The sequence below is a fragment of the Colletotrichum karsti genome, assembly GCF_011947395.1.
Source record: "Colletotrichum karsti strain CkLH20 chromosome Unknown Scaffold6, whole genome shotgun sequence".
NCBI classification, from domain to species: Eukaryota; Fungi; Ascomycota; class Sordariomycetes; order Glomerellales; family Glomerellaceae; genus Colletotrichum; species Colletotrichum karsti.
In genome coordinates, this window is record NW_024065906.1 from 1,231,922 (window position 1) to 1,257,637 (window position 25,716).

At 54.8% G+C, this 25,716-nt stretch overlaps 7 protein-coding genes across 7 annotated transcripts; 3 read left to right on the forward strand and 4 right to left on the reverse strand.

Annotated features, from left to right (window-relative positions):
- Positions 1-157: 157 nt before the first annotated feature.
- Positions 158-2,646, reverse strand: CkaCkLH20_02803 (dipeptidyl peptidase; the record flags this gene model as incomplete). Its single annotated transcript, XM_038885522.1, has 4 exons — positions 158-538; positions 631-1,022; positions 1,192-2,414; positions 2,522-2,646. The coding sequence occupies 4 exons, from the start codon at positions 2,644-2,646 to the stop codon at positions 158-160; spliced, it is 2,121 nt and encodes a 706-aa protein (XP_038749453.1).
- Positions 2,647-9,228: 6,582 nt separating this feature from the next.
- CkaCkLH20_02804 (thermoresistant gluconokinase) lies at positions 9,229-10,020 on the forward strand (the record flags this gene model as incomplete). Its single annotated transcript, XM_038885523.1, has 2 exons — positions 9,229-9,513; positions 9,571-10,020. 2 exons carry the CDS (start codon positions 9,229-9,231, stop codon positions 10,018-10,020), a joined length of 735 nt encoding a protein of 244 aa, XP_038749454.1.
- A 1,107-nt stretch (positions 10,021-11,127) lies between these two features.
- Positions 11,128-12,736, reverse strand: CkaCkLH20_02805 (dihydrolipoamide branched chain transacylase e2; the record flags this gene model as incomplete). The annotated part of the gene is made up of 2 exons (XM_038885524.1): positions 11,128-12,497; positions 12,568-12,736. 2 exons carry the CDS (start codon positions 12,734-12,736, stop codon positions 11,128-11,130), a joined length of 1,539 nt encoding a protein of 512 aa, XP_038749455.1.
- Positions 12,737-13,258: 522 nt separating this feature from the next.
- CkaCkLH20_02806 (ATP10 protein) lies at positions 13,259-14,415 on the forward strand (the record flags this gene model as incomplete). The annotated part of the gene is made up of 2 exons (XM_038885525.1): positions 13,259-13,650; positions 13,707-14,415. The coding sequence occupies 2 exons, from the start codon at positions 13,259-13,261 to the stop codon at positions 14,413-14,415; spliced, it is 1,101 nt and encodes a 366-aa protein (XP_038749456.1).
- Positions 14,416-14,718: 303 nt separating this feature from the next.
- CkaCkLH20_02807 (vesicle transport v-snare protein) lies at positions 14,719-15,541 on the reverse strand (the record flags this gene model as incomplete). The annotated part of the gene is made up of 3 exons (XM_038885526.1): positions 14,719-15,222; positions 15,285-15,425; positions 15,473-15,541. The coding sequence occupies 3 exons, from the start codon at positions 15,539-15,541 to the stop codon at positions 14,719-14,721; spliced, it is 714 nt and encodes a 237-aa protein (XP_038749457.1).
- A 1,122-nt stretch (positions 15,542-16,663) lies between these two features.
- On the forward strand, positions 16,664-17,187 carry CkaCkLH20_02808 (60s ribosomal protein l35; the record flags this gene model as incomplete). The annotated part of the gene is made up of 2 exons (XM_038885527.1): positions 16,664-16,812; positions 16,929-17,187. The coding sequence occupies 2 exons, from the start codon at positions 16,664-16,666 to the stop codon at positions 17,185-17,187; spliced, it is 408 nt and encodes a 135-aa protein (XP_038749458.1).
- Positions 17,188-21,877: 4,690 nt separating this feature from the next.
- CkaCkLH20_02809 (metalloregulatory protein) lies at positions 21,878-23,984 on the reverse strand (the record flags this gene model as incomplete). Its single annotated transcript, XM_038885528.1, has 3 exons — positions 21,878-22,176; positions 22,225-22,371; positions 22,424-23,984. 3 exons carry the CDS (start codon positions 23,982-23,984, stop codon positions 21,878-21,880), a joined length of 2,007 nt encoding a protein of 668 aa, XP_038749459.1.
- Between the last annotated feature and the right edge of the window lie 1,732 nt (positions 23,985-25,716).

The following is a 25,716-nucleotide window of genomic DNA, read 5'->3' on the forward strand; positions in this document are numbered from 1 at the left end:
TAGCCGTTGTGTTCTGGATAAATATTAGTGAATCTTTCAAAGACGACAGTCGGATGTAGATGTAGGATGAGATGAGATATGCAGATGGAGGGAGACGGGGGGTACTTACGGTCCAGCTCTGACCGTTTTCCTTGCCATCCGAGAAATCATTGTTCAGTCACAATTCGCGGTCGGCCCAGCTCTGGATGATGCCGGCAGGCGATGCCTCATAGTGCTTGATGCTGACCTTACCGGAGGCCTCGTCGACGTAGGTGTTCGCCTGGACGAAGACCTTGCGGGGCTGCTTGTTCTTCAAGACGATGTTTCGGACCTTGGTTCCCCAGAAGTCCATATCGACGTTGGTCATCTCCTTATAGAAGGCGATGCCATTCTCGACATCGGCGGTGGACTTGTAGACGTGGAGCTTTTGGAGATACTTGCCAACAGCTTCGCGTCCTGTCGTCAGAATCTTAGAGCGGTCCAGCTTAATCTCCAGGTCGGACAGATCCTCGTTCTTGTACTCAAGCTTGCAGAAGTCATCGCCCGCTTGCAGGAAGCACTAGGATTGGTCGGTCAGCATACATATCTTTAACATAAAAGGGCTACGGGCGAGTGAAGGAGAGAAAGAGAGTCGATGGATGGCAGACATACCTGGAGGATAGAGAAGCGGGCCTGGGAGTGAGCTTGGCCCCATTTCTGGCTGTTGGGATCCCACATCTCCAGGGAGACCAAACCAGCACGCGCCATCTGCAGGTAAGCAGCGTAGAGAACACTGCCGGCCTCGTTGTTGATATCCGTGGATCCGTCGCCGAAGCCAAAGATCTTGAGTACGGGGAATTCGCAGCCCAAGTACATGGCCACGAGCTCAGCGCGGCACTCCTCGTACGAGGCGGCGATGCTACCGAATACCGAGCCCCAGGTCTGACCGGGCTTGTACCACGTGGTAATTGGTTTGTTGTTCAAGGGGCTGACGGGCGGGTTCTCCTTGTCGAAGTTGTAGGTTCCGGGCGAGGTTTCCTGGAGAAGCTTACCGCAGCCGTGGCCTATGATTGATTATCAACAGAAGTTCACAGACAACATTCAACGTGAAAATAATAGCGATGATTATGAACACTCAGAACGATGGGCGGCGGCAAGTGAGAATAGCAAGAACGGGGACAACAAAAGCAACAGAAAGAAAAAAGGATAACATCAAAAGGTGGAGGAACTTACCGGTCAGTTCGTGAAGACCAACCTGGACTTCAAAAGCAGGATCTCTGTACTTCTGGTACAGCTCCAGGTCGGACTCCGAAATGAATGGGATCTTTTCGTTTGGTGCCTTAGCGCTCAGGACGTTGCCAAGGGAGACGTTCTTGAAGCCCTCAGTTTGTCTGATATCGTCGTAGTTCGGAATGTTGATTCCAGCAGGGATACCGGAGCCGGCGAAGGTCAGCACCTCAAGGGAGGTGAAGTCAGGGGACAAGAACTTGTCCTTCTCGAACTCCTTGCCCCAGGGCAGAAGAGGGATCAACTTCGGTGCGGAAGAGACGAGCTCGCCAAAGGCACGGGTGCGCTCGAGGTTGACGACAGAAGCAAAGCCTTCCCACTCGCCACGAATACCCGCCGGATCTCTGTAGGTCTCGACGAAACCCAGATCACTCTCAACCATCGGGCCCTTGTCCCTAATCCAGTACCGCTGACTGTCCTTGAAGGCCTCCAAAGAGCCCGTAGTGAAAGACTTGGCGTATGCATCGTGCATCTTCTTCTGGGTATCGTTGTCGCTGTTGTCGCCGGCCTTCTTGATGTACTCGGCGGCCTTCTTCATCTCCTCCGAGTAATCGCCGTACACCAGCTTGATGGTCTTGCCCTTGAGAGGACCGTCTTCGATCTGAAACTCGGTCTCCTTGCCGATGTCGCCTCCTTCCTCGGGAACAGTAGTCACAGCTGAGGCGATGAGCATGTCGAAGCCATTTTCCGTCTTACGAAGTCTGGTGTTCTCAGGCAGGAGACCCTTCTTTTCCATCCAGGCCGAGACCGCGTCAATCTCGGCTTGGGTAATGTGAGGAGAGTCAGGGTAGTAAGTGGTCAGGTGACCCTTGTCAGGGAAGCCAAGATGCATCAGTCCGGGCTTTTCAGCGCTGAAGATGCCACCGTTGGTCGCCTTGTAGAAGCGCTCCGCCTCGGGAGAGGTGGCTGCGAGAGCAGCGAACGTCTCCTCATCTGCCCTGGGTATAAACTTGGAGTCGCCGAAGCTCTTGTAGTTGCCGTTGTTTCCCAAGAACTGGGCCGAATACTCCAGGAAATGGGTCAATTGGGTCTCGTCGACGCCGGCCTTTTTGGCGAGAGCGTTCCAGTCGCCACCGCTTGCCTTGTGGAGAGCGATGATGAAGTCGTAAATTGGCTCCGACTCCGGGGAGATCTGTCTGAGCACGATGCGAGTGCCGGCGAATGAGGCTCTGGGAGATGTCACTTTAGTTCCCGGAACCCCATAAAAGCTTGGCACGTACACGTCGGTCCAGACGGGCTGGTTGCATGTCACACGAGCTCAAGGTGGTATTCTTACTTGCTGATGAAGTGCGCATAGCGCTTTTGCTTGTCGGTGAGGGGCTCGAAGTGCTTCTCGATCTCGAGCCTGACGACGCTCGGGGGCGCGTCGGCGAGGTAGTGAGTAAGTTCTTGAGCGTTCATTGTAGAAAATCTCTGCCGGCTGGTGAGTGTAAAGGAGAAGTGAGACTTAGGTTTGACGGTCCTCAGAGAGGTATGAAGGGAAGGAGAAGCAACTCGCAAAGTGGTCAGCCTTTGGAGAGCGGTAATGGATGAAACCCGCATGAGGAGTCGAGATGGTGCCGCAGCTGATTATTGGCTACTGGATGAGGCAGGCAGTCAGTTGGCGGCGCCTGAACACGCAACCTTCCATTCCATCTGTTCGTAACCCCGCAATGAGCCACACAGGTCTACCCAAAACGGAAGGCGGGCGAGAGCTTCAGCCACTACGATGAGGGGCAATTGGGGCTTTTGGGGATCTTTTGGAAATGGAATGGGCCTGACTTGCTCGGAAAGAGAAGGTGGTCCACGAAGCGAAAGAATAATGTCTCTTTTTGTATGAGAAAAATTGCACTGCGCGTCCAATGACAACCTAACTTTCGATTCGACTCAAACTGTACCTTACCATTGAACCGAATCTTGAGGCTCTAACGTAGGGGACCTTAGTGGGGTTTCTGAGCGATGTCGTCTCTTTTAAGTTGAAGTCAAGACCATACAACAAGCACGTATATGTCAGCTGACTTCCTTTCTCACTATCGCTCAATGGCCTGATATGGTTTGAAAGTGCTAGCTGGCTAGTTGTTTCACTCATCAATTATGAGATTCAACTTGAAATATCAACTGGCGTCCACCTGGCGATATACTTACCTAGATCACAATGCTACTATTCCCATGTTGCCTGCACACGTCACCTTTCTTACTATCGTTCTTACGTCTTTGCTAATGTTGATGCTGCCGATACTGTCTTAATCCTTTAATGCCGTCCTAGCTGCCGTCTTTGCCATCTTGCTTGAAGTTGTTTGCAGGGTGTTCCTTAAGATAATCCTATCGTAGTAGCAATGGGAAGTCCAACGTTGGTACAGCCAAAGATAGCAATCGAGCCTGTGAGAATTCAGATACTGAAGACGGCGTGCCAATAGCTACCCTCCACGGGTGCTAATACACCGGTCCTAGGGTTGTCAACTGTAAGGTGAGGCATAAGCGCAAAGTGTCGCCGAGGACAGGGTTTCTCATCCAACACGTGAGCATCCCGAAATGTTCGTCATTTTTGAGACTCCATGTGTTGATGACGAGTCCCGTCTACAGCCCTTCACCGAGGTTTCAATGCCCCACACACTGGTAGGCCTAAAATACGAAGTGATGGAAGGTATGTGACTCTTCGCAGTCGTGTTCTGGTCCAGATTCAGAATGTGAAGCTGCTCGTCCTCTTCGACGCTGAGGTGGCACTCGTCCTCTTCGACGCTGAGGTGGCAATGGTTCGAGAGGACAAGCGTCTTCAGTTGGTCACCTTCACTTGCCGAATCTGACCAGACGCATAGATCAGGCAACGGGAACCCGGTCCCTTCCGGGGAAGACGACGTTCCTTTCCGTCCCCGGTATCGTTTGCTCACCGAGAGGGTCCAGCATGCATCTCGCAGACCGGGCCTGTTCAGCACCCTTGTCCACAGGGCTACAGAGCCAATGGGGTATTTGGCAACCCGGCGCGTCGCGCAGAGCGCCTTACAGAGGCTCGCGCGCAGCTGGTCCAAAATCAGGTCCAGATTGATGATATATGACACGGATCGCCACTATCCCTGCCGCTCACCCAAAGCGTGCGAACCTAGGTCGTCCCCGGCGTGAAGTTGTTATTCCAACGAGCAGACAAGCGGCCGACGGTGATGGGCGGTCTTGACTGGATGTCATCGAGCTGGCGAAGGGGTTGCCTGAAACCCCGCAAGACTTGGCCTCCGGCGGAATCTGACGGATTGTAAGGTAGATGACCATTCGCAAAGGCTGTAGCCCGGCCCCATGACCTGGCGAGTGGTGGTATGCGGATGAGTAGAGGGGAACGGCGAATGAGATGTGCGCACATCGCCAGGTAAGCAGATTCTGTGTGGTTGCTTTCATGGTTCGCATTCCCCCAGGACCAAAGAGGGCGGTCGTACTACAAGATTCGCCCCGCGTCATCTAGGGACGGGTCGGCACGGATGTTTGCGCCAGAGACGGAATGCTGGCGGCATTGCCCTGGTCAGGTGGTCTTTTGGACCTGCCGTGCAACCCGTTTCCTCACTTTCAACGTGATAGACTGCAGGGAACGTTGAACGGCATGATGTTTGCGGCGTCTTGGATGTGGTGTGAGTCCATCCGTCGTTGAAGTTCTCAACTCGGCCGGGAGGGCGAGCCGGCGTGTGCTGCGGGCAGTTTCGAATTTCGCCGAGTTCTCGCCCGGGGAAGCAGCAAATGAATCCGGAGCTCCCGACTGTTCGGACCATTAGCCTGGGCGCCTTGAAACCGAGCTCACTGACCGGGGTTGCTTGGACGGAATGGGCACCGGGGAACATCCGTCGTGCATTCGAGCTTGGGCCTAGATGAAGTGAAGTTTCACCGCAGTCTTTGGCTTGAGTTTGGCCTTGCTTCGCGCGGGCGAGCCAGTGGCTGGCCATGATATGTCGTGCATCGTGTTTGGCCCCTGCTTAGTCTTCGGTATGGACGGGCAAGGAGAGTTGAGTAGGAATGGCACACTCCCGGCTTGTTGCCAGCCTCGTCAGATGCGAAAGATGACGTGCGCGCGCCGAGTTATATTCGTACCAATTTGCAGGCTTCTGAAGCCTGATCAGGTTTTGCGGGCAGCTTTACATGGTAGGTTCAAAGGACCGAGAAAGTTGAACGAGGCGGTTGATAGACCTCAACGTCTTGCAGTTCCTAGATTCCCGACCACCGCGGAAGGACTCAAGATCAACAAGGTAGATTAACAAGCTGCGCTGGATTGTGAATCCTATGGTTCCTTTGATGTGTTGTGTATCTTGGACTTTGCCTTAGTTGTGACATTTACGCCAAGTTCTTGCGAAGGATAGGACGGCGATAGCATCGAGTTTGACGAGTGGTCTGTGATGCGACATTGCAGTGGTGGAACCTCCACAACGTGGTTATCGCGACACGTCAAACTCAAAAGCCGAGCCGACGGCTGATGGAGACGCTCAGTACCGATCAATCGGCCAATACGCAATTTGGAGGAGGCAACGACCCACTGAGAAGCAAGTCAGCTGCTTCATCACGAGAGCGGTGAGGGAGACTTCGACCAGCTAATCCGAGTCGAAGGAGTGTAGGAGGGCGCCTGGGTACCGAGTACTAGGAGGTACATGAATGGAATACGCAGAAGTGTCTAAAGCGAGAACGAACCATCCTTGTCCGCTCGCGTGTCGTCTCCCCTGACCGTCGGGCTGGGTTCGCTGTTGGGCAAGGCACTTGGCGGGGAGAGTGATCTGGAGTGGTTTGGTCCACCCACTTGGAGAAGGCTGTCGAAGACGCAGGATGATGAGGGGGAGGGAGGATGAGAAACCAAACGAAGAAAAGAACGAGGTGAATTGCCCGTAGCGATAGGGACGGAGGCAGGGACCAGGATCTAGCGGAGTCTTGCGGAGGGTATGCGTGTTTGGCTGGCGAAGACAGGTAGAGATGTGGAGGACAAAGAGGAGCACCAGAAAAGTCTCACGATGGAGGGCGCATTCCGAATGGCTGGAATGAAGTCACTGTGATGAACGGGGACAGTGCTGGGGACTCTGCTGCGTAAAACCACAATTTCCTTTCCCAGGTGACGGGATGGCTGCAGCAAGTCCCGGGCCAGCGTCGGGTCCCGTCCCACTCGGAACTCCAGCCGAGCCGAAGAGCACCTCAACCAGACCGTAAACGCCCTGAGAGCGCTGTATTTGTAGGTAGGTAGGTACTTTCAACGAGTTGGCGACGTGCTGCTGCAGTAGCGTGATAGCGGAACTCGCTGGGCTCAGATGCAGATGCAGGAGACGGCGAGGTGCAGACCGCAGCCGGGTGCCTTCTCGCAACCCGAGTTGAATGGTCGATGACAGTTCATTTGGTGGCACTCGGGTATTTGTTGGCCAGCTCGTGATCAATCTGGCGGGGTCCATGGTGTTCAACATCTTTGGTGTTGATAGAGAGCTTTTGGTACAGCGGTTGATATCGGATCATCGTAACGCCTGGAGTTTTGCTGTTATGTCGTCGATAGCTAGTATATGTGTTAAGTCTGTCATATGGATTGCGGTATGAACATCGTGGCAAGACTGGAGAGCGTTGTGTGGTGTTGTTGAGTCTTGTCGGCTAAGACGGAATGACAGATCAGTCGTCTTGATTCCAACTCCGCAACTTACATTGACGCAATGTAGTCCATACATATCTCCGGTAAGTCAGGCAACACTACTCTTGCCCGCATCTTGAGCCCTGCTTGATGTTGGGGTCAGAGACGGGAGGAGCATGGAGTAAGACTCCAGAGAAGCAGTTGCGACAGGGCGGGCTGCTTAATCGTGACCCATTCCCGTCCCTTATGATGTAATTATAGCTCTTCGGGCCTTGACCGAGAAAGCGCTCTCCCTCAACCTCAACCACGATGACAAGGCCAGACCAGACCAGCGGACCTCGCTTTGGAAAAAGACCCCATTCATTTTAGTTGTCCGAATACAAACCGGACGAGTTATTTCCCGTACGTAGTTTCTCAGTCTCCAAAGTAAGGAGACTCCGAATTGTTGTCGTTCCCCCTTACTCTCCCCCGTATTCCCCGTCCTCCAAGCGGTATCCCCAGGATTCAGCTGCCAGCTGTCAGGCTGTTGCAGTGTCACCAACTTACCTACGTTGGGTCCTTCCATTTTCCCGCGGGCACTGACGGCCATCTGGCATTTACCTGTGTCTCTTCCAACGTCCAGTCCAGTCTGGCTTTGGCGTCAAAGCTTTTCCCGTATTTCCAACTCACGGCGAAAAATCATCGGACACTCTTCCCCCACCAAGTAATTGTCTCCTTGGCCGAGTTTTTCTTGTGTGTCGAGTGACCTCGTTGGGCCCCCTGCCCGGTTCAGGAAATTATCTCCTAGTGTCTGTTCTAGAAAAGTGAGCCCCCACGCTGCCTCCTCCACATTTGCGACATCAACCACCCCTCCTCCACCTGCCCGTAGATGTACTCTCAGAGTACCTACCATTTCTCCCTCCCCGCCATTTTGGCTTCTTGACCCTTTCCATCCTTAGCATCGTCATGCCTTTTCTCTCTGGCCAACTGCGTTGTTCTATTTTCCTTGACCGAACCCCGTTCTCCGTTCTCCCCGGGCCCGCGATACAGGTCCTGTCGGCATCGTCGCCTTCGCCGTTACGGTCAATTAACGACACACCCCTCATCCCTCGCCCGGCCTTAACTCACTGAGAGGAGGTCCTGGACAATCACTTTTCCTGGGACGACCAACTCTTTGGACCATGTCCGCGTCTCGATACAGATCCCGCATACATAGTACGCGCGCACGCACCGCGCCGCCCGGTGCAGGAGAGCGGTACGGATACGCTACGAGCTCGGTCAGGGCAGACGGCAATAGACGCAACCACTTTTCTCTCTCTGACAGTTGTCGTTGCCGATCTCCATTGCCTTGCTGTATTTCGTACCGCCATCGCGGTACGGAGTGGTTTACTTGGTTTACCAGCAACATGTCACATTTGATGACAGGACTGCTTCAGCCCACAAGCGTGCTCCAGTCCATCTCGAAAGTCTTCATTCCAAGACGAAAAAGAAAAGATGATCTTAATAGTCGCATGCGCATGCGCGCGAACGCGAGCACTGGCACCAGTCACTCCGATCTCTACAAACCACTCGTCGGGCCGCTCAGCGAAACTTTTCAAGAGAAGGTGATGGAAGTCGGCCCCAACACTTTTTGGCAAAACAAGACGACCAGTTGCCGAGAGGTGAAGATGTTTCCACGTCTCGGCGAGACAGAATCTAATCCCTCAAAAGACTGCTGCCATTCGTCCCACGTCTGTCCCCAGATGCAATCCCTTGGTAACTTCGGCCCCGTGGAGAGAACCAGTACGTTCTGGGGAGCGACCAGAAACATTGGACGCTCGCACGCACACACGACGAGTCTGGGCGCACCCCTCCTCTGTCCCCCGGTCCACGCCGTTATTGACTGCGGATTTCTCCCCGCTGGAGTGCTTGCGGACTGATCATTGGGCAGAGTTGCTTTTTGGCCGTCATTTGGGAGCCGGGTCACTGTCATTTACACGCCCCTTGTCCTGGGCTGTCTTGCCCATGCCGTATCCTGGACCGAAAGAAGTCCGCTGAGGTTCACGTCAGGTACTGGAACCTGCTGAACGCTCCAGGTGTTTTAGTTGCCGTCAGGCACCCCTTGTGTCACCTTGTTGGAATTTTTTACCTCATCCATCCCCAGACCCAGAGCAGTCCCTGCTATGTTCACTTACAAAGTATAAGAAATCGCCTTGCGCCTTCGTCCCGTCCCTCGCCTCTCAATCCAGTCCCGGAGTTGCCCTTGCGCTGAAAATAGATATATTCAGATCTACTACTTTATTCCTTGAATCGCCTGTATCTTCAAATACCCTGAGCACAACAGTATCATTGTATCTCTACAACTCACTTCTCCAATTACGTCTGCTGCAAACGATGCAATAGCGTCACACGCCGGCTCTACAGACTACCACACAACGAACCTCACCTCGAACTCCTCTCCGCTACTCGCACACGAAACGATGCTCTCCTACGACTCCCCAATGTCCGTCAACGGTGTCAACGGACAGCCGCCCAAGTCCCCGGGGAGCCTTACCAATGGCATTCAGCAAGCCGTCGCCTCCAAGGCCCAGCCCATAGTGCCTGGGGTTCCGACTTCCGCGAGCAACGCCGCCCACGTCAACGGATCTCTGGACACAAAGTACCACCACATTTGGCTAGTTACCGGCCCGGCTGGTTGCGGAAAGACTACGGTGGCCGAGTATCTGGCGCAAAGCCTGAAGCTTCCCTACATCGAGGGAGACAGCGTAAGTTCTGCGTCGTGCCTCGTATTCTGAGAGTGTTTTCCTGACTCGTGCGCAAAGTTCCACCCCAAAGCCAATATCGAGAAGATGGCCAACGGAATCCCCCTGACCGACGCCGACCGATGGGACTGGCTCGTTGCGTTGCGCGAGGAGTCCCGACACCAGCTTGCCGCAGGCTCTGACGGAGTTGTCCTGACGTGCTCTGCACTGAAGCGCAAGTACCGGGACGTCATCCGCGTTGCTGGATACTACGACCGCTCGATTCTCATCCACTTCATCTACCTCTCAGCCTCCGAGGACGTCCTCGTACAACGCGTTACAGCCCGCAGCGCCTCCACCAACCACTACATGGGCGCCAACATGGTTCGCAGCCAGTTCCAGTCATTGGAACCCCCCATGGACGATGAGACGGACGTTATCAGCGTCGACGTCAGCCGCAGCATCGATGAGGTCAAGCGCGATGCCTTGGCCCGCGTCACAGCCATGATGGAGAAGGAAGATGAGCAATAGGCTCGTTGGCTGTGATGCGCGCGTTTTGCTGGAATTTGCGACAAATCATCCCACGGGATTACGGAGTTCATGGGCATAGAACAATCAGCGTTGACTTGGGTTTTCTTTTCACGGCGCAATAATGGGAGGTTTTGTCTACAAAACCGCTGGCTCGACAGAGACAGCTAGCTGCATACGGGACGGTGAGGCTGTGGATAGATGTTGCGTCAAAGGATGAGCAACATTTCATTGAGCCTCGTCCAATCTTTCTGGGACGTGGATGTACGCATCCGTAGCAGAAGGACACGACAACGTCGGAACACTGGAGAGAAGAAGAAGACGAGGCAGGAAGTTTCTTGTCCGGGACAGCCTTCTAAGATTTTGGGTGTGAGGTCGGGCTCGTATTCTCATGCAAGGTCGAGATGGGGAACGCTCGCTGATCGGACGCGATGGCAAGTTTTCTTAGTCTTCCATTCGTCACCAGGTCTGTAGTTGGAAATACAAAGAAATGTACAATGTGCTGGCTCCTTGAACCTGGTCATGTCCTGTTTCCTAACATCGCCGCCAAACCCCAATCGAGCTACATGCAGCTCGGGCAGACAGGGAGGGCATAATCGTCACTCTACCTTCCCAAGGAGCCCCCGCAGCATTGGCGGACGTCAACTCGGTGAGGATGTGGAGAGCGTTTCCCCGGCCCTGACTGGGCCGTCACATCTCTTCAGGAACCACACCGAGAGGGGGACGTGGCTCCGGACAAGGTGTCATTGCAGAAGAAGATGTGTACATACATACATGAACACGCAGCAGCAGCGCTTGTCAGACATGCGTCGGGCAGCAAGCATCTTACAGGTGATCTATGAACCCTAGATTCTTTTTTTGCCTATACCCCGATGCCGAGCTCGTTGATGCCTGTTCACCTATCTACGTACAAATCATTAAACGTCTAGTTGTCGGTTCTTTTCACCCGTCACCACCACCACCACCACACCACCCGCGCTCCTGATCACGCGGCGCTGGCACACTCCTATTCGCCAGTTGACTAGGTATTGTATAGAGCAAATGCAAGTCCCCGATCCCCCCATTCCCCCCTCACATACAACACACACCTTCCCCCTCTCCCGCAGTTCTTCACCTGAGGTGCATGACCATGACGTCGGGCTCCTCGACCACCCTCCTTACAACCTCGGCGGCCCGCGCCATGGTCGCGCCGTCGACGACGCGGTGGTCCGCGCTCCAGCTGAAGTTGGTGACGTGCTTCCGGACGACGCGGTCCGAACCCTCCGACTCGAAGGCCGGCACCGCGCGCATGCGCCCGATGCCGAGGATGGCCACCTCCTTGTCCACGATCACCGGCGACAGGTACGTCCCGCCGATGTTGCCGATGTTGGACACCGTGATGGTGCCCCCGCCCAGGTCCTGCGGCGTCAGCTTGCCGGCGAAGGCCGCCTTCTGCAGGCGCGTGAGCTCCTTGGCGATGGAGAGGATGTTCAGGCCGCCGACGTTGCGGATCACGGGGACGAGCAGGCCCGAGGGCGTGTCCATGGCGACGCCGATGTTGTGCTGGCTGCGCATCACCAGGGCGGGTTTCGAGGCCGGCGACGAGGGGTCGAGGTCGACGCGGGCGTTGAGGATGGGGTGCTGGTAGAGGGCCATGGAGACGGCCTTGATGATGAAGGGAAGGTAGGAGAGCTTCGCGACGCCGTCGGCGCCGCCGCCGAGCTCCGGGGCGGAGGTGAGGACGCGGTTGAGGCGGGTGCGCAGCTGGACGAGGCTGGAGAAGTCGACCTCGTCGGCGTAGAGGAAGTGCGGGATGTTGAGGGAGCGGGTCATTGATTTGAACATTTGCTGCTGGGTGACGGTGAGCGGGACGCGGGTCTCGACCTGGGGTCCGGACGCGGAGGACGGGGCGGGGCTGGTGGGTTCGCCCGCCGGGGCCTGACCCGCTTGTTTCTGGGTCCCCTCCCCGGACTCGCGGCGCTTGACGAAGTTCTGGATGTCTTCCTTCAGGACCCTGCCGTCCCGCCCCGTGCCGTCGATGTCGGCGATGTCGACGTTTAACGTCTTGGAGAGGTGGCGCACGGCGGGCGTGGCTAGCGCGGCGTGTTTCCCCTTTGGCGGCCGCGGTGCTGCTTCTCCTGTCCCAGCCGCCGCCTCTGTCCGTGTCTCTTCCGCTGGTTGCTGTGATTGTGTTGTCCCCTGGTTCTGCTGTTTTGGAGGCTCCGACGCGGCGGGCTTCTTCTCCCCCGCCGGCTCCGTGGGTGCCGTGAGCGCGTCTAGGTCTTCCTGCTTGGCCCCGCCTTGTATGTCGATGTCGACAAAGGGCTTGCCGACCTTTGCCATGTCGCCGGCGTCGTAGTGCAGCTTCTTGACGACGCCCGAGAAGCGGCTGGTGATCTCCACCGAGGCCTTGTCGCTCTGGACCTCGCACAGCGGCGAGAACTCCTCGACTCTGGCGCCGGGCTCGACGAACCACTGTATGATCTCGCACTCCACGATGCCTGTGTTTCCGAGTGTAAGCCGAGGCCGAAAACAGATCTCTTTGGGTCTTTTTCTATCGATCTTGCTTACCTTCACCGATATCCGCCAGCAGAACGGGCTTCACCACCCTCAGGTGCGCCGTGTCGTGAAACCGCCTCGAGGGGTAGACGCCGGCGGCCCTCGCGGCAGCCAGTCGGGCCATGCTCTTGGAGACGTGCCATTGCGTCCTGACCGCGCGCGAACCTCGTTGCAAAAACATCTTGGAGTGCTCACTGGACCTTTACGAAAAGAAAGGAAGAGAAGGGCCAATTCACATTTTCTGGGGAAAACCAGAGGAGAGAGGGGGAGAAGGGTAGACGTAGGAATGTGCGAACAGCCATTGTAGGAGGATGAACCGCCTCGGCGCAGGCACCGTCTCTCCCCCAGAAACTCGGCTATTCGCGGTGTTGCGGCCGTCCAAGTCCCCCATGACACAATGGGGACCCTCGGAGCAACCAGCATGGCCCGAGACCCGCCTCTATGCTTCCCCTCACAATCCCATCTCATCCCGTCGGTTCTCTCCGCAGTGTCCACAACACAGATCCTTATCTTTCGAAATGTGGCTTGATGTTCGTGGCGCCAGCTAACGGAACGACGCGGCATCGGGGGTTACTGTGGCGCTAAATTTTTCGAGAGCACGACGGCACCTTTGATCCTGCGCTTTGCATAGGGATTGATTGCATCTCTTACCGCTGAGAGCCGAACATCCCTCCCAACGAAACCCGCCCTCTAGACCGCCGCAATGGCTCCGATCGCCCCGTTGCGCACGATGGCGCTGTCCATGGGCCCCTCGAGAAGGGCGGCCTTGTCCTGCACCGTCTGCGCAGCAAGGCGGCACCTGAGCACCACTCGTCCACGGCTCGCCGAAAAGCCCCAAGCCCCGAACCCGGCCCCGGCCCCGGGCGCCGCCCCGGTAGAGCAACCAAAGCCCGATCTGCCCGGGTCCGCCATCCACGCACCGAGAGCATACGGCAAGAAGGTCAAGGACTTCACGCCGGAGCCGTTGCCGCGGCCCATCGGCATGGCGCATCCGCCGCACCCAGAGGACAACTCGGGCGTCGACAGGAGGTCGTTGCAGGAGAGGAGGGATGACTTCGTCGACTATGACAAGCACCTCGTTCGCAGGAAGGAGCTGTGAGTCGTCATGCCCTTACCTCTCACAAGAAACAATTGCTGACATGTGCACGTAGGAAGGAGAAGATGGCCCGTCCGTACTTCCGCGACTGGCGCAACATGCAGTTCCACGAGGGCAAATCCTTCATCGCGCCCCCCTTGCCGTTCAAGGGCAACATGTCCCTCTTCTTCCCCAACTTCGTCGGCGACACCCTGCTGAAGGAGAGCGGCGCCAACCCGCGCGACACGACGCGGACGCTCCTCAACAAGGTGACGGTGGTGGCTATGTACAGTAGCAAGTGGGCCGAGGACCAGACCAAGACGTTCGTGTCCCCCGAGGCGAACCCGGATCTGCATGAGCTCGTGGCCAAGATGGACGGCAAGGCGCAGATTGTCCAGCTCAACATCGAGGACAACTCATTCAAGGCGTGGATCGTCAAGCTGTTCATGAACAACCTGCGCAAGCAGACCCCCGAGCGCGACTGGGACAAGTACTTCCTGGTCCCCCGCGCCGTCACCAACGAGATTAGCGAGTCCATCGGATACTTGAACAGCAAGGTCGGCTACGTGTATCTCGTGGACAACCTCTGCAGGATACGCTGGGCGGCGAGCGGTCCTAGCCAACCGGACGAGAGGGATAGCTTGGTGAAGGGAATGAAGCTGCTCTTTGCCGAGTGGGAGAAGATGGAGAAGGCGTCGGAAGTGGCGAAGCTGGCTGCCAGGGCTGCCGAGGGGGAGAAGACAGTGAAGAAGAAGAAGAAGTCCACATACAGATTTCAAACATAAAACAGCTTATTCGGGGCTTCGCAAGCCAACGGTATACGGCAATCAGGTCATAGCCTGCTGCCTGTAGATACCCCGTGTTCTTTTAGTGTACAATATGCACCAGGGATACCCTCAATTCTTTTAGTGTACAATATGCACCAGGGATACCCTCAATTCGAGAAAACCAGACATGACAGAATCCCAAAACGCCACCGCATTCCCTTATGCCGGCATTCCCAGTCGTAACGGCTTGTTGTGACAAAATCAGACATAACGAGGACGTCAAACAATACAGTCTTCCTTCTCTTTAATGCTTCAACCCCCTCACAAGAACCACCAGAAGACGAGGAAGCAGAAGGCGATGAAGACGCCCATGATGATGCCGTCCCGGCGCTTCTTGGCCGAGATTCGGCCGATGAGGCTGTTGAGACCGGGCACCTGGCTGGCGGCCATGGTGATGCGGCGGTTGATGCTGGCGATGGTCTCGCGCTGGATGTTGAAGCTGTCCTGGACGGCGTAGGCCTGGGAGAGGACGCTGTCGGTCATGTTGTGGCTGTTGTCGATGCGGCTGCGCTCAGCGAGCATGTACTCGGCCTCGGCCGCCTCGGGGTTGTTGGCGCGGTACTCGTCGATGTCGGAGCGGACGTTGGAGAGCAGGTGGGCGCGGTCGCGGGCCTGAGCGATGGTGCTGCGTATGCGGACGAGGTTGCGCTTGTGCTCGGCGAGCTTCTCGCGCAGGAGGGCGAGGTTGTTTTGTTTCAGGGCGGACGAGGTGAGGGTCGCTTCGGAGTCGAGGAGGCGGGATAGTTGGGAGATGACATTCTCTCGCTGTTGGGTGGGTGGTGTGTTAGTTGAGTCCCCGAGGATCGGCGGGGGAAGGGCGTACGTACTCTTTCGAGGAGGTCTTGGAGCTTTGCTTCTGTTGTCCTTTCCTCTTCTGTGGGCTTGGCTGGAATATCTGATACTGTCGAGAATTGGGCGTAGGTGTGGAACAGCGTCTCTGTCTGCGCGGCGTCGGATGTCAGGGAAACCTGGTGTGGAGAGGTGACGCTGGTTCGCGAGGGAAGGGAAGCCGTACCTGTGTCTCGAGGCTTCGCACCTGTTGCCGTAGCTGGGTCCAGCCCGTGTTTCCCGAAGCCGCAGCCATGGCGCTGCGATGTTGGTTTGTGGTGGTAAATGTACGCTCGTCCTTTTGAACTGACGATTTCCGAGTTGTCGTCTTTGGATGGGCTTAGCATATGTCCGCGTGTCTGGGACTGCTCGGCAGGCACCGATGCAGCAGGGAGGAGCTCGGCGTCACATGGTCCGTGCATCGCGGCATGATTATGTAATTGCCGGGACGAACACCCGTGGAGTGTTGCTGAACTGCTCAAACCTGACTACAGACTCATGCTGCATTTCATATTCGATTTCCAATAGAGAAAGCCATATGATTTATCCTAATGAATCATGCTTCAAGAGGCATGAGAAAAATTCACTAAAAGTTCATGGATGTCTTGTAAAGCATTTTGATGGAGGCGAAGCAAGAGACATCCGTCGATGCTGGGAATCATTTTGAGATGGTGAAGCCTATGTCAGCAAGTCAAGGCTATGAATTCAGAGCTCACCCGCGAACTTTTAGAGATGACATATAGCCAGGAATTCAGAAGAAATGCTTTGGTCAAATGAATTGAGATAGTGTGGGCTGCCAGAGCACATGTGAGTCAACAGCTATAGCCAGCGGCAACTGCGGATGTCGCCTTCAGCAACTATGGCTCATCTACTATGTAGACTCTCAGTTGCAGTCCCCCATGCAATTGTCCGAGGTGAGCTCGGTGAGCCGGTGAATCGACCAAGCCTGCCAGGTGTGGACCCGACCAGGAAAACGCTCCTGTGGCTGACTGTGGCGCGACTTTTTTTTTTCTTCCACTTTTCCATGCTGAGGGTCCGGTCCAGCAAACCCGGCCAATCAGATTCGTTATTCCCCATAGGGCACACAACACTGAACTCCAACTCGACTCGAAAAATTCAAGCGAGGCACTCCTCTCATCGTAAAGTCCATCTTGTCCAGCCCACGACCACGACGTTTTGATACTAACCCAGATATCCAGCGCCACCCCCCATATCAGTCAAGATGGTGAGTGAACCCCTTGATCACGATGGAACTCGCGATTCCCGAACAGCACGACCTTTTTTCTCCCGAATTCAATCGACATGCCCCGCGCCGCCGACCGACGAAAAAAAATAAATTGTCAATCACCCTGAAGGAGAGCATACGCTGACGAGAGTCATGTCGCAGTCGTCCGGAAAGGTCAAGGCCAGCCAGCTCTGGAACAAGGACAAGAACGAGTTGACCAAGCAACTCGGAGAGCTCAAGACTGAGCTCGGTCAGCTCCGCATCCAGAAGATCACCTCCTCTGGCTCCAAGCTGAACAAGATGTGCGTTACCACTCCCCCCACGGATCGAGTCCGACGAGAATTTGGAAGGACGCGAAAGGGACCACCTGCGAATGGAGGGAACAGAGAGAGGCTGACCGGTGAAATTTTTGTTATAGCCACGACATCCGCAAGTCGATCGCCCGCGTCCTGACCGTCATCAACGCCAAGCAACGCGCCCAGCTCCGCCTGTTCTACAAGAACAAGAAGTACGCTCCCCTCGACCTCCGCGCCAAGCAGACCCGTGCCATCCGCCGCCGCCTGTCCGCGCAAGATGCCGCTCTCGTCACCGAGAAGGCCAAGAAGCGCACCGTCCACTTCCCTCAACGCAAGTTCGCCGTGAAGGTCAGTCGAATTGGAACCCATCCGCGGGGTTGAGGAAGGGTGCTAGGGAATGGAGGAATGATGCGACGGGCAGTCAAGGAAGGGTTGCCAACGCACTACGGCCCTGCTGCTCCTGTCAATCATTCCGCCGTCCTTACACCTCAGAACTCAACGTCCCGTACGTGTTGAGGAACTCGGTCACTAACTCGCAAGCAGGCCGCTTAAATTCAACCGCACCTGGGTATCTAGGGTTGGGGATGAGGAACTACGAAAATGGAAACGGAGGCGTAACACGTTTTTGGCACACGGGGATCCCGATTTACTCGATGATGCATAGCATGGTCACGGAGGGAAATTAAAGGGTTTTGCGCTATGTTATTTTCCCAAGTGCTGCAAACAAATGGATTTCTCAACCGGTCATGGCAAAACGAAAAAGCTTGGCTCGCAGGGTGTCTGCTCTCTCTGTCATTTTCATGAGAGGGCTCCCTTCCGAGTGTGGTCGGTAGCATAGAGCTGCCGGCAAAAATGTCAAATGGGGCCAAAGATGTCCCGACTTCAAAATACTTCCTCCGTTTCCAAAACAAGTGTGTTACTCGTCCTCTCATCGTCCTCTCGTCATTCCGACCCTTGGTCTGCAGTGTGACTTGATTACGGGGTTTCCTAGCTTTGCCCGCAGACGTTCTCTATACTGCTCTTTCAATCGTTCTTAGCATCGCTCCGGTCCTATTTCCAAATCCCTTAGGTTCAGCAGGCACAACGGCACCACACCCGACGTACCGGCCTTAGTCACGGTGCTCTTGCTCCATGTCTTGAACATCAATGCCGCCTTCGCCGCCTCCGGTGTCCCCGCTTTCGGTGCATTCGGGTGTTCGGCCAGGTCGGCAACGATGCTGATCTTGCTGTCGTTAGTTACTTCACAGCTGTCGCGCAGCTCGTGAAGACTTCTGCATGGTGCTGGCCGATATCATAGCAATATGCCTAGTGGCACTGAGATCTTCGTTTCTCGAAACCCTTCGTCGTGCGTCTTATCCAGTTGAGAACCCGATACCCACTTGGAGTTGTGAAGCATAGGACACGCCATGTCCGCACAAGTTGAAGACAACTATCACTCGAGCTGCAACGCAAGAAGAGATTTGGGCCTGCCTCTCATAGATTTGACGTACAAATATCGCCGGACGCGACTTCCGCAGTGTAAGGGCTGGGGCTCACGGTCTTGTCGTCGTTTGCACTTCAAGCAACGACGTTGGTTCCTCGTAACGCAGTTCGTAACCGTCGGTCATAGAATAACGGCTGACGCTTCATCCGGCGGGTTTTCTGACGGCGGGTACGATACTCTGATACTAGCTACTTCACATGCGCTCAGTCCCAATGACTCTGTACTTGCCATGCTATGTCTTGTGTTCTCAAATGAATGGCTCTCCAATCACATTGAGAGCCATCATACCACAGACAGCTGGCGAAAAGTTCTGATCATCAGTATTCCACCGGGGTCGCTGTTTCTTCGACGGTTGCTCAACATGTCGTATCGTTCCGATGAAAACATCTCCTAGCATCTCTTCGGAGTCGAGCACCAACTGAGCTGACGTTGCTTCATAACGGGATAGAATGAGCCCGAGCGGACAACGAGAGTTAATCTCGAAAAGGGAGATTGCAACAAAACCGACATACGCAAAGACATGTTAGGACTCTAGAGATGGCCGACACACACAGGGGCTAGTGGGGAAAATGCCAGCTCATTGATAACGCTGGCTTCGTGTCGGAAGAGTTCGAAAAAACGAGAGGTATTCATAAGTCTCGTCTCAAGTCTTACGTCGGTAAGACCAACGAGCGTGCCAAAACGTTCATTGAAGAGCACAACCGGGAGTAACGAGAACCGTCTGTCAATACAAGGAAGATCTTATCGTAGATACATCAACTTCAAGATCTTGGGCGCAGCCTGGCTTCACTTGGAGTAATTCCTTACCAGAATTCACTCCAAATCAACCCCCTGAAGACGACTGCGACTGTGAAGAGGGTTCCTCAAGCACGTGTTCACATACGATTTTCTGTAGTGTACTGCTGGAAAGCTTTGAGTGATTAAGACATACCGTCATTTCCAAGCCTTCCATCTCAGCGAGTTCGTCCGTGTCGGATTCCCAACCAGATGTCAGACAGTACTCCTTGTGGATCAACGTGCTAAATGAGACAGAAAAGAAAAATGTCAGGTACACTTCATCATGCATCCAGAGTCCATCTCCATAATCTGCGCTATTTGCAACTTACCCCGAGGTGCGAGCTTGACGCCTCCTTTGATGGTGTATCCATCGAATTCATATCAATTCATCAGCAGTACGTTCAGGAGCATGATCTTAGGGGTAACAACTTCAAACACTGGTTCGCAGAATATTGAATCTTCCTGGCTTGCCTCATGACCGTGAAGCCAACCTCCTTTGGCAGTGTGTTTATCGAGCTTGTAGCTGTTCTTCATCATCACTTCCCCAGGGTCGCATTATCGAACTCAATGTTCAAACCTGAATATCACGCAGAATATTGAAGGCTTCTCTGCAACCTATCTCCTGACCGAGACTTACGAGGAGTCGATATTCGTGAACACCCCGTGTCAAAGGTGTCCGACTCATCTGCGGCATGCGGCTCGGAGAGAGTGAAGGGGGGCCAAATTGCTCCGTTCCTACTCTCAACTACAACGCCACCATATTGGAACACGCACGATGCGCCTTTGAGAAATCAGGACACGGAAAGGATCTTCGTGGAGACCCCAATTGAAGTCTTCGCCGTGGCGTACGGAGGAACTTACACCGTCCCCCCAGGACATCCCGACCTACAACGCCATATTGCAACACAACACGCTCCTCGGAAACTGGGACACGGAACGACCAATCGAGATCTACGTCAGATCCCATCCTCAGGACTTCACCATCCAAGACCCCACCCACCCCTTTCCTCTTCTTCACGCGGCCAGCCTAAAGACCATCGTGGAACTGGGTCGCGGACCAGTGCGAGATTCGCGGCGTGTTGTTCGGCCGCGGGTACCACACCCGTCCAACACCGTCATGCGTCTTCCCTCCTCTCACCGAGTCCTCTCTTCCCCACCTAAAACTTCAAGCTACCGTGATGTCTCGGAAGCTCTAATAACTCGTCTCGTGATCACCATGTGCGAAAGCTTCAACGGGGAAAAAACAACTCGAAATACCCACGACCTGTATACACCACCGACGTAACCCTCTGTCCAGTCCCAATTAGAATTAGGCAGAGACGAGAAGAGGAGAAGAGTCATCGGTGGCGTCAAGGAGAAAGAATAAGACACACACGACGTGAAGCTTCTCCTGGCCGACGGTAGTCCCCGCCAGCTCACGAGAACCTCTCAAGCCACGACGCATAATCCGCCGAGACCGCCCGCCGATCTCCAATCTCCAATCATACTTCGAAAGCCTCGCATCCACCACCGACTTCTCACGGATAACCTTAATCAGTCGCATCAGACCACACAAAGGGGCCACGAGTGGCGTCAAGGAGAAACAATATCACATGCGCAGCCTAAAGCTTCTTCTCTGACGGACAGGAGTCCCCACCAGCTCACGAGAACCTCTCAAGCCACGACGCAGAGTCCGCCAATCTCGCAACCAGTCCCCCACAGCCTCATATCCACCACTGCCTCCTCGTCGACAACCTTAATCACACGCGTCGGACCAAAGGGAGAGGGCACCGGTGCAGACGGTGGAGCTTTCTCCCCAACAACTTCACGAGCGAGGCGAACTAACTCACGAACAGGCGGACCACTCCCTCCCTCCCTCACTCTCGACTGAAAGCCCTAGACTCAAGGCATCACTCCCCACGAAACACCCCTCGGCACAAGACCAGAAGATATCGAGCGGTTGCCCCTCTCACTGCCCAAACTGCAGAACTGAGTTCAGCCATGCGTGTTCCATCACTTCACCACTACCATGGCGTCTTCCCCCCCGAACCCCGAGTCTAATCCGACTCCTCTTGGCCGCCTCGCGCAAAGAGACCCTCACGTGGTTCGCGGACTACTGCCGGCTCATGGCGCCAGTTCTGGAGGGACACGTGGGAAAAGGGGGGAAGCTCAGAAGTTTTCGTAGGAATCGGTGAGTGTAAGGGAATGAGGTACATTCATGGGGGTTGCTCTTCCTGTTTGCGTCTCGGGAGAGATCTGGATGAGTCAAGACAGGGACGACTGCCAAGCTATGCAAGCCACGGCAGTCGGTGTCATGGTTTCTGTCAGTTGAGCTGAGGTTTAGAAAGACGAGATTGGAAAGATGAGATCAAAGGGAAGCAGCGGCTAGGCGAAGTCGCGGAAGACGAACTCATGGAGAACTCAGAGAAAGAAGAAGGAGCTTCGAGTAGAGTTGGCCGCGGAGCGACTTTCGGATCACAAGGAAGACATGTCGAAGCCAGCTGCAGCGAACTGCGTTACATTTTACTTACTACGTTGAGTTGAACCCATGAGTTTCTGGCGAGGCTGTGGTGCCTGTTCCAACACCATACTACTCCGGGTCCCGTTTGCCAATTATCAAATACAAAATTAATCTTCCCGTCTTTCTCCTGACGCCAAGCTCGTGAACCGATTCCAGGTATCTCATGTCCCATCCCCGAAAGTAACGCCTGACGTGATGATCAGTCCAGATTCCCATAGCCCAAGGTATCTATTTCGTGAAACGTTTGTCGTGAGTCAAAGAAAACCGCCTCCCATACTCCGTGATGAAGCCCGTTGCATCCTCCAAGTAAATCACTTCCTCTTGGTGACCCGGTCCTGGCTCAACTTGCGGATTGGCATATTCGCGATGGTGCCAGGACTGTCGACTGTGGGGCTGCTCTCGATGCTGGCGTTGTCCTTGGCGTGGACCTTCATATGCCTGCGTTGCTGGTCGAGCCGATGGAAGTCCTTGCCGCAGATTTCGCACGAGTATTGACCCTTGATGTTGTGAGTCTTCTTGTGCTTCGACAAGTTCGAAGACTCCCCGAATGCCTTGCCACAAATATCGCATTTGAGGGGTTTTACGCCAGTGTGGGTTCGTGTGTGCATAGCTATGTGACAGTCAGCATTGATCCCAACGACCAGTCGACAAGACTTACTCAAGGCCGATTGCTGCTTGAAAGAGGACCCGCAACCGGGGTGGCGGCATACCCACGGCTTCTCTCCGGTATGAATGCGCATGTGTTGAGCCAACGACTGCTTAGCGGAAAGGGCAACACCGCAGACGGTGCACTTGACGGGTTTGACTGCATGTCCTGTTAGTGCCCTTACCATGTCAACTGGGAGCATTGTTCTTACATCCTGTGTGGGTTTGCAGATGACGCTCCAGCTTGCTCTTTTGGCTGAAATCCTGCGCGCGGCTACATCCATTCCATTGGCATTTGAAGCCATTGGCCGCCTTGACAATGACCTGGAGATGGACATCTCTGCAATGTTTCTGAAGCTCGTCGTCGTCTTTGCATTCCATTCCACAAATCAAGCCCTTCTCAACCCACTTGCATCTATAATCATCCTGGATGCTGTCGACCGGCGTCAACGGCGTCTGAGGTGAAGACTGCGGGTAGGCCGGCGAACTGGAAGTGGGCGATGCGATCGCAGGAGACATGCTTGTCGGAATGTTGAGACGGATGTTGCTGTTGGGATTGGAAACAGACTGGTTCTGGAAGTTGATATTGGCGTGCATCAACGAGTGGTCTTGAGGCACACAAGGATGTTGCTGCTTGACATGCTCCAGCCACGCGTCTTTAGATGTCGGCTGAAATTGACAAAGTTGCAAATTTTCTTGGTTCTGGCCGATGCAAAAGTTCTGCTGACCCGGATGGGCATGGGACTGATAAGGAAGGGGGCACCGCTCGAGAGGAAACTCAAGGTTTTCGACGTTTGCCGTATATACGCAAGAAGGATCGATGCAGTCTGCGCCTGCGCCATACTGGCCAGAGGCATGATACTGGGAAACGTGATGGCCCATTAACACCCACGTATCCATAGCGGTGAAGTCCACGTAGTTGTTGCCAAGCAAGCCCGGGGCTGCGGAGGCAGTCTGGAAGCCCATCGATTGTCCCATGGCGCCTGACAATCCATCATGGAAAGGAGTGTGGTCTGGCACGAACCCATAAGACGAGGTTTGACCAGACATTGGGTCGGCGGGCAACCGCGCGAGCACGTTCGCGGCTGCTTGGACTGAGTGGTCTGGAGGAGCCAGGCAGCTGGTGTCAGTGCAAGGCGTGGCAGCGTCTTTGCACTCGGCGTTGTCGCAGATGGTGTCGCAGTTGGCATTGCAGTCGGTATCGTGACATGGCTCGCCGCCTTCGGTACACGCTTCGCAGTGCGACAGTCTGCAGTCCGAGTTGCAGTCATCGTTGTCGTTCGGGCTCGATTCGGTGTTGCCTGGAGGCGAGATTCGGGGAGACGACTGAGGAGAATCGGACTGTGGCATGAAATCGGCGTAAGGGAAGGGTTCAACGCCGGCGTTGTAGTAAATAGTATTGGTGTATTCGCTGAGATGTGCGGTGAGATGCGGGCGCGCAGGGGGTCCTGGTCCTGGGATGCTCATGCTTCGGGCATGTAGGAAGCCGGCTGATGGCTCCTCAGGCTTGCCATGATACATGCCGTGGAGGGCATTCGCGTCAAGGCAACTGTCGTCGTGGGCATCGTGAGGTAGATGGCAGGCGAGAGTGTTGTCCGCGTCTTGATAGAACATATGGCTGTAGATGTGGTTGTTGCTGTTATCGTTGTTGTTATTGCTGCTATTGTTGTTGTTGTTGTTGTTGAGGTCGTTTTGATAATACGGCGAGAGATTCAAAGCAGACCTTGGGTCGTGTAGACCGAAGCTTGCCAGCTCATTGTTTGGGTCGGCCATGGCTTCAGGTGATGTGATAGTTGGGTATCGCGAAAATTCGAAGTTGACGTTTCCGAAAGGATACCCCGCGAGGACTGCCGATCAACGGGAAGGGTGGCTTGGGCCACGGAGCCGAGGGACCGTAGGCAAGAAGATTCGACGACAGAGCCGCAAATGTCGAATCTGAGACCCAATGGAGAGTTCCTTCTGGTTGAACCAACGAGTCGGGGAGGGTAGACGTAGCGTTCCGGGATGTCCAAGAGGTCCAGTTATGTTCTAACAGACGGACGGAACCGAAGCGGCGGCGTAGAGTATATGAGCAAGAGAGTTGGTATGGTGGGAAGAGAAAAGAAGCGAGGCGAGGCGAGACGAGACCAAGTCAGCCGGCCGTTGAACAAGGCCCAGGCAGGTAGAGGTAGGTACAGGCTATGAGTTCGAGGGGTAAAGAAGAAATTGGGAAACTGGATTGGACTGCAGGTATGGAACCAGTGGTTCGTACCTGCCAGTTTCCTATGACGGGCAGCGTCTTTTGCGCGTGGAGTGGGAAGGCGGTGTTGCAGTGCGATGCCCAGCTGCGGTGCGGTTTGAGAACCTTGATGGCCTCCGGCGCGAAAATGCGGCCTCTCAGACTGGTGACGGAGGGGCTGCTAACTCGACAGCGTAACACCGGAATCCCTGTACGCTCCATGTCAAAAAAAACCATGTCAAAGGAGCGCATATCATTTCAGAAGACTTACCGTTGGGTTGGGTCCAAGTGAGCGACAACGATGTGGACGTGGTCTCCCTTGGAGGGTTTTTTGCGTTGTTGTGATGTAAATTGCAACAGACTCGATCGGCCACAAAATTCTCAACAATGAACCTCGAGTGCCGGCTTATATAGATTAGAAATCTGCCGGCTGATATGCTCCTGCATTTACCTCTCATAAACTCAATGTCGGTCGCCTTGCGCGATGAGTTAGCGAGAGGCGCCCAGTCCCCAGGCTCTCTTTTGCGTTTTTGACCATTCCACCCAACGCTCTTTCTCACGAGAGCGTGGACGGATACAGTGGAGAAAGAGAGATCTCCAGGTAGGTAGGACTCAGAGCTGTGCACAGTGTGACTGCTGAGAGGCTCGCAACGTGGGGGTGCGGGGCGCACAGGGGGATGGTAATCAGTGGCTTGTGGTTGGCAACCAGGCCCACTCGGTGCCCTTTCTTAGCAGGTGAGCCATCCCTCATTGGCCAGGACATCAGCCCAGGGTTCGTGTACGTAAGCTGGCAGCTTGCGTGCATTTGGCCTGCGCCTGTGCATCGACGGGATGATCTAAACATAATCTGTCTGTACTATGTACGTACTCGTTCGGAGAAGGCCCAGCGCATCCATGGATCTCGTACGAAAAGCCTCATGGCGGTCATCCATACTTCATCCTACCTAGGTAGCCGTGGTTGCCTCGCCCTATCTTGGATAAGCCGCAAGCCTCACGGACAAAAATCGTCTCATTTTTAAGGTTTATTGCAGAAAAAGCCAAGATGACCTTGGGCATGCACCAAGAGAGTGCGAGCAATTGAGAAGAAAAAAGAAAGAAAGAAAAGAAACCAAATATTTGGAAAAGCAACTCGTTTTTGTTCTTTTCAGCTGAATACTCTTCAATACACAGCAGGAACAGGAGAAAACAGACGAAGTCATCACGGCATGTTACCTTCTCGTCTGTTTCCAAAGCTCAATGTCCCCGCGGTCGCGGGAGTTAATAGCAGCCACCCAGTCCAAACGACGT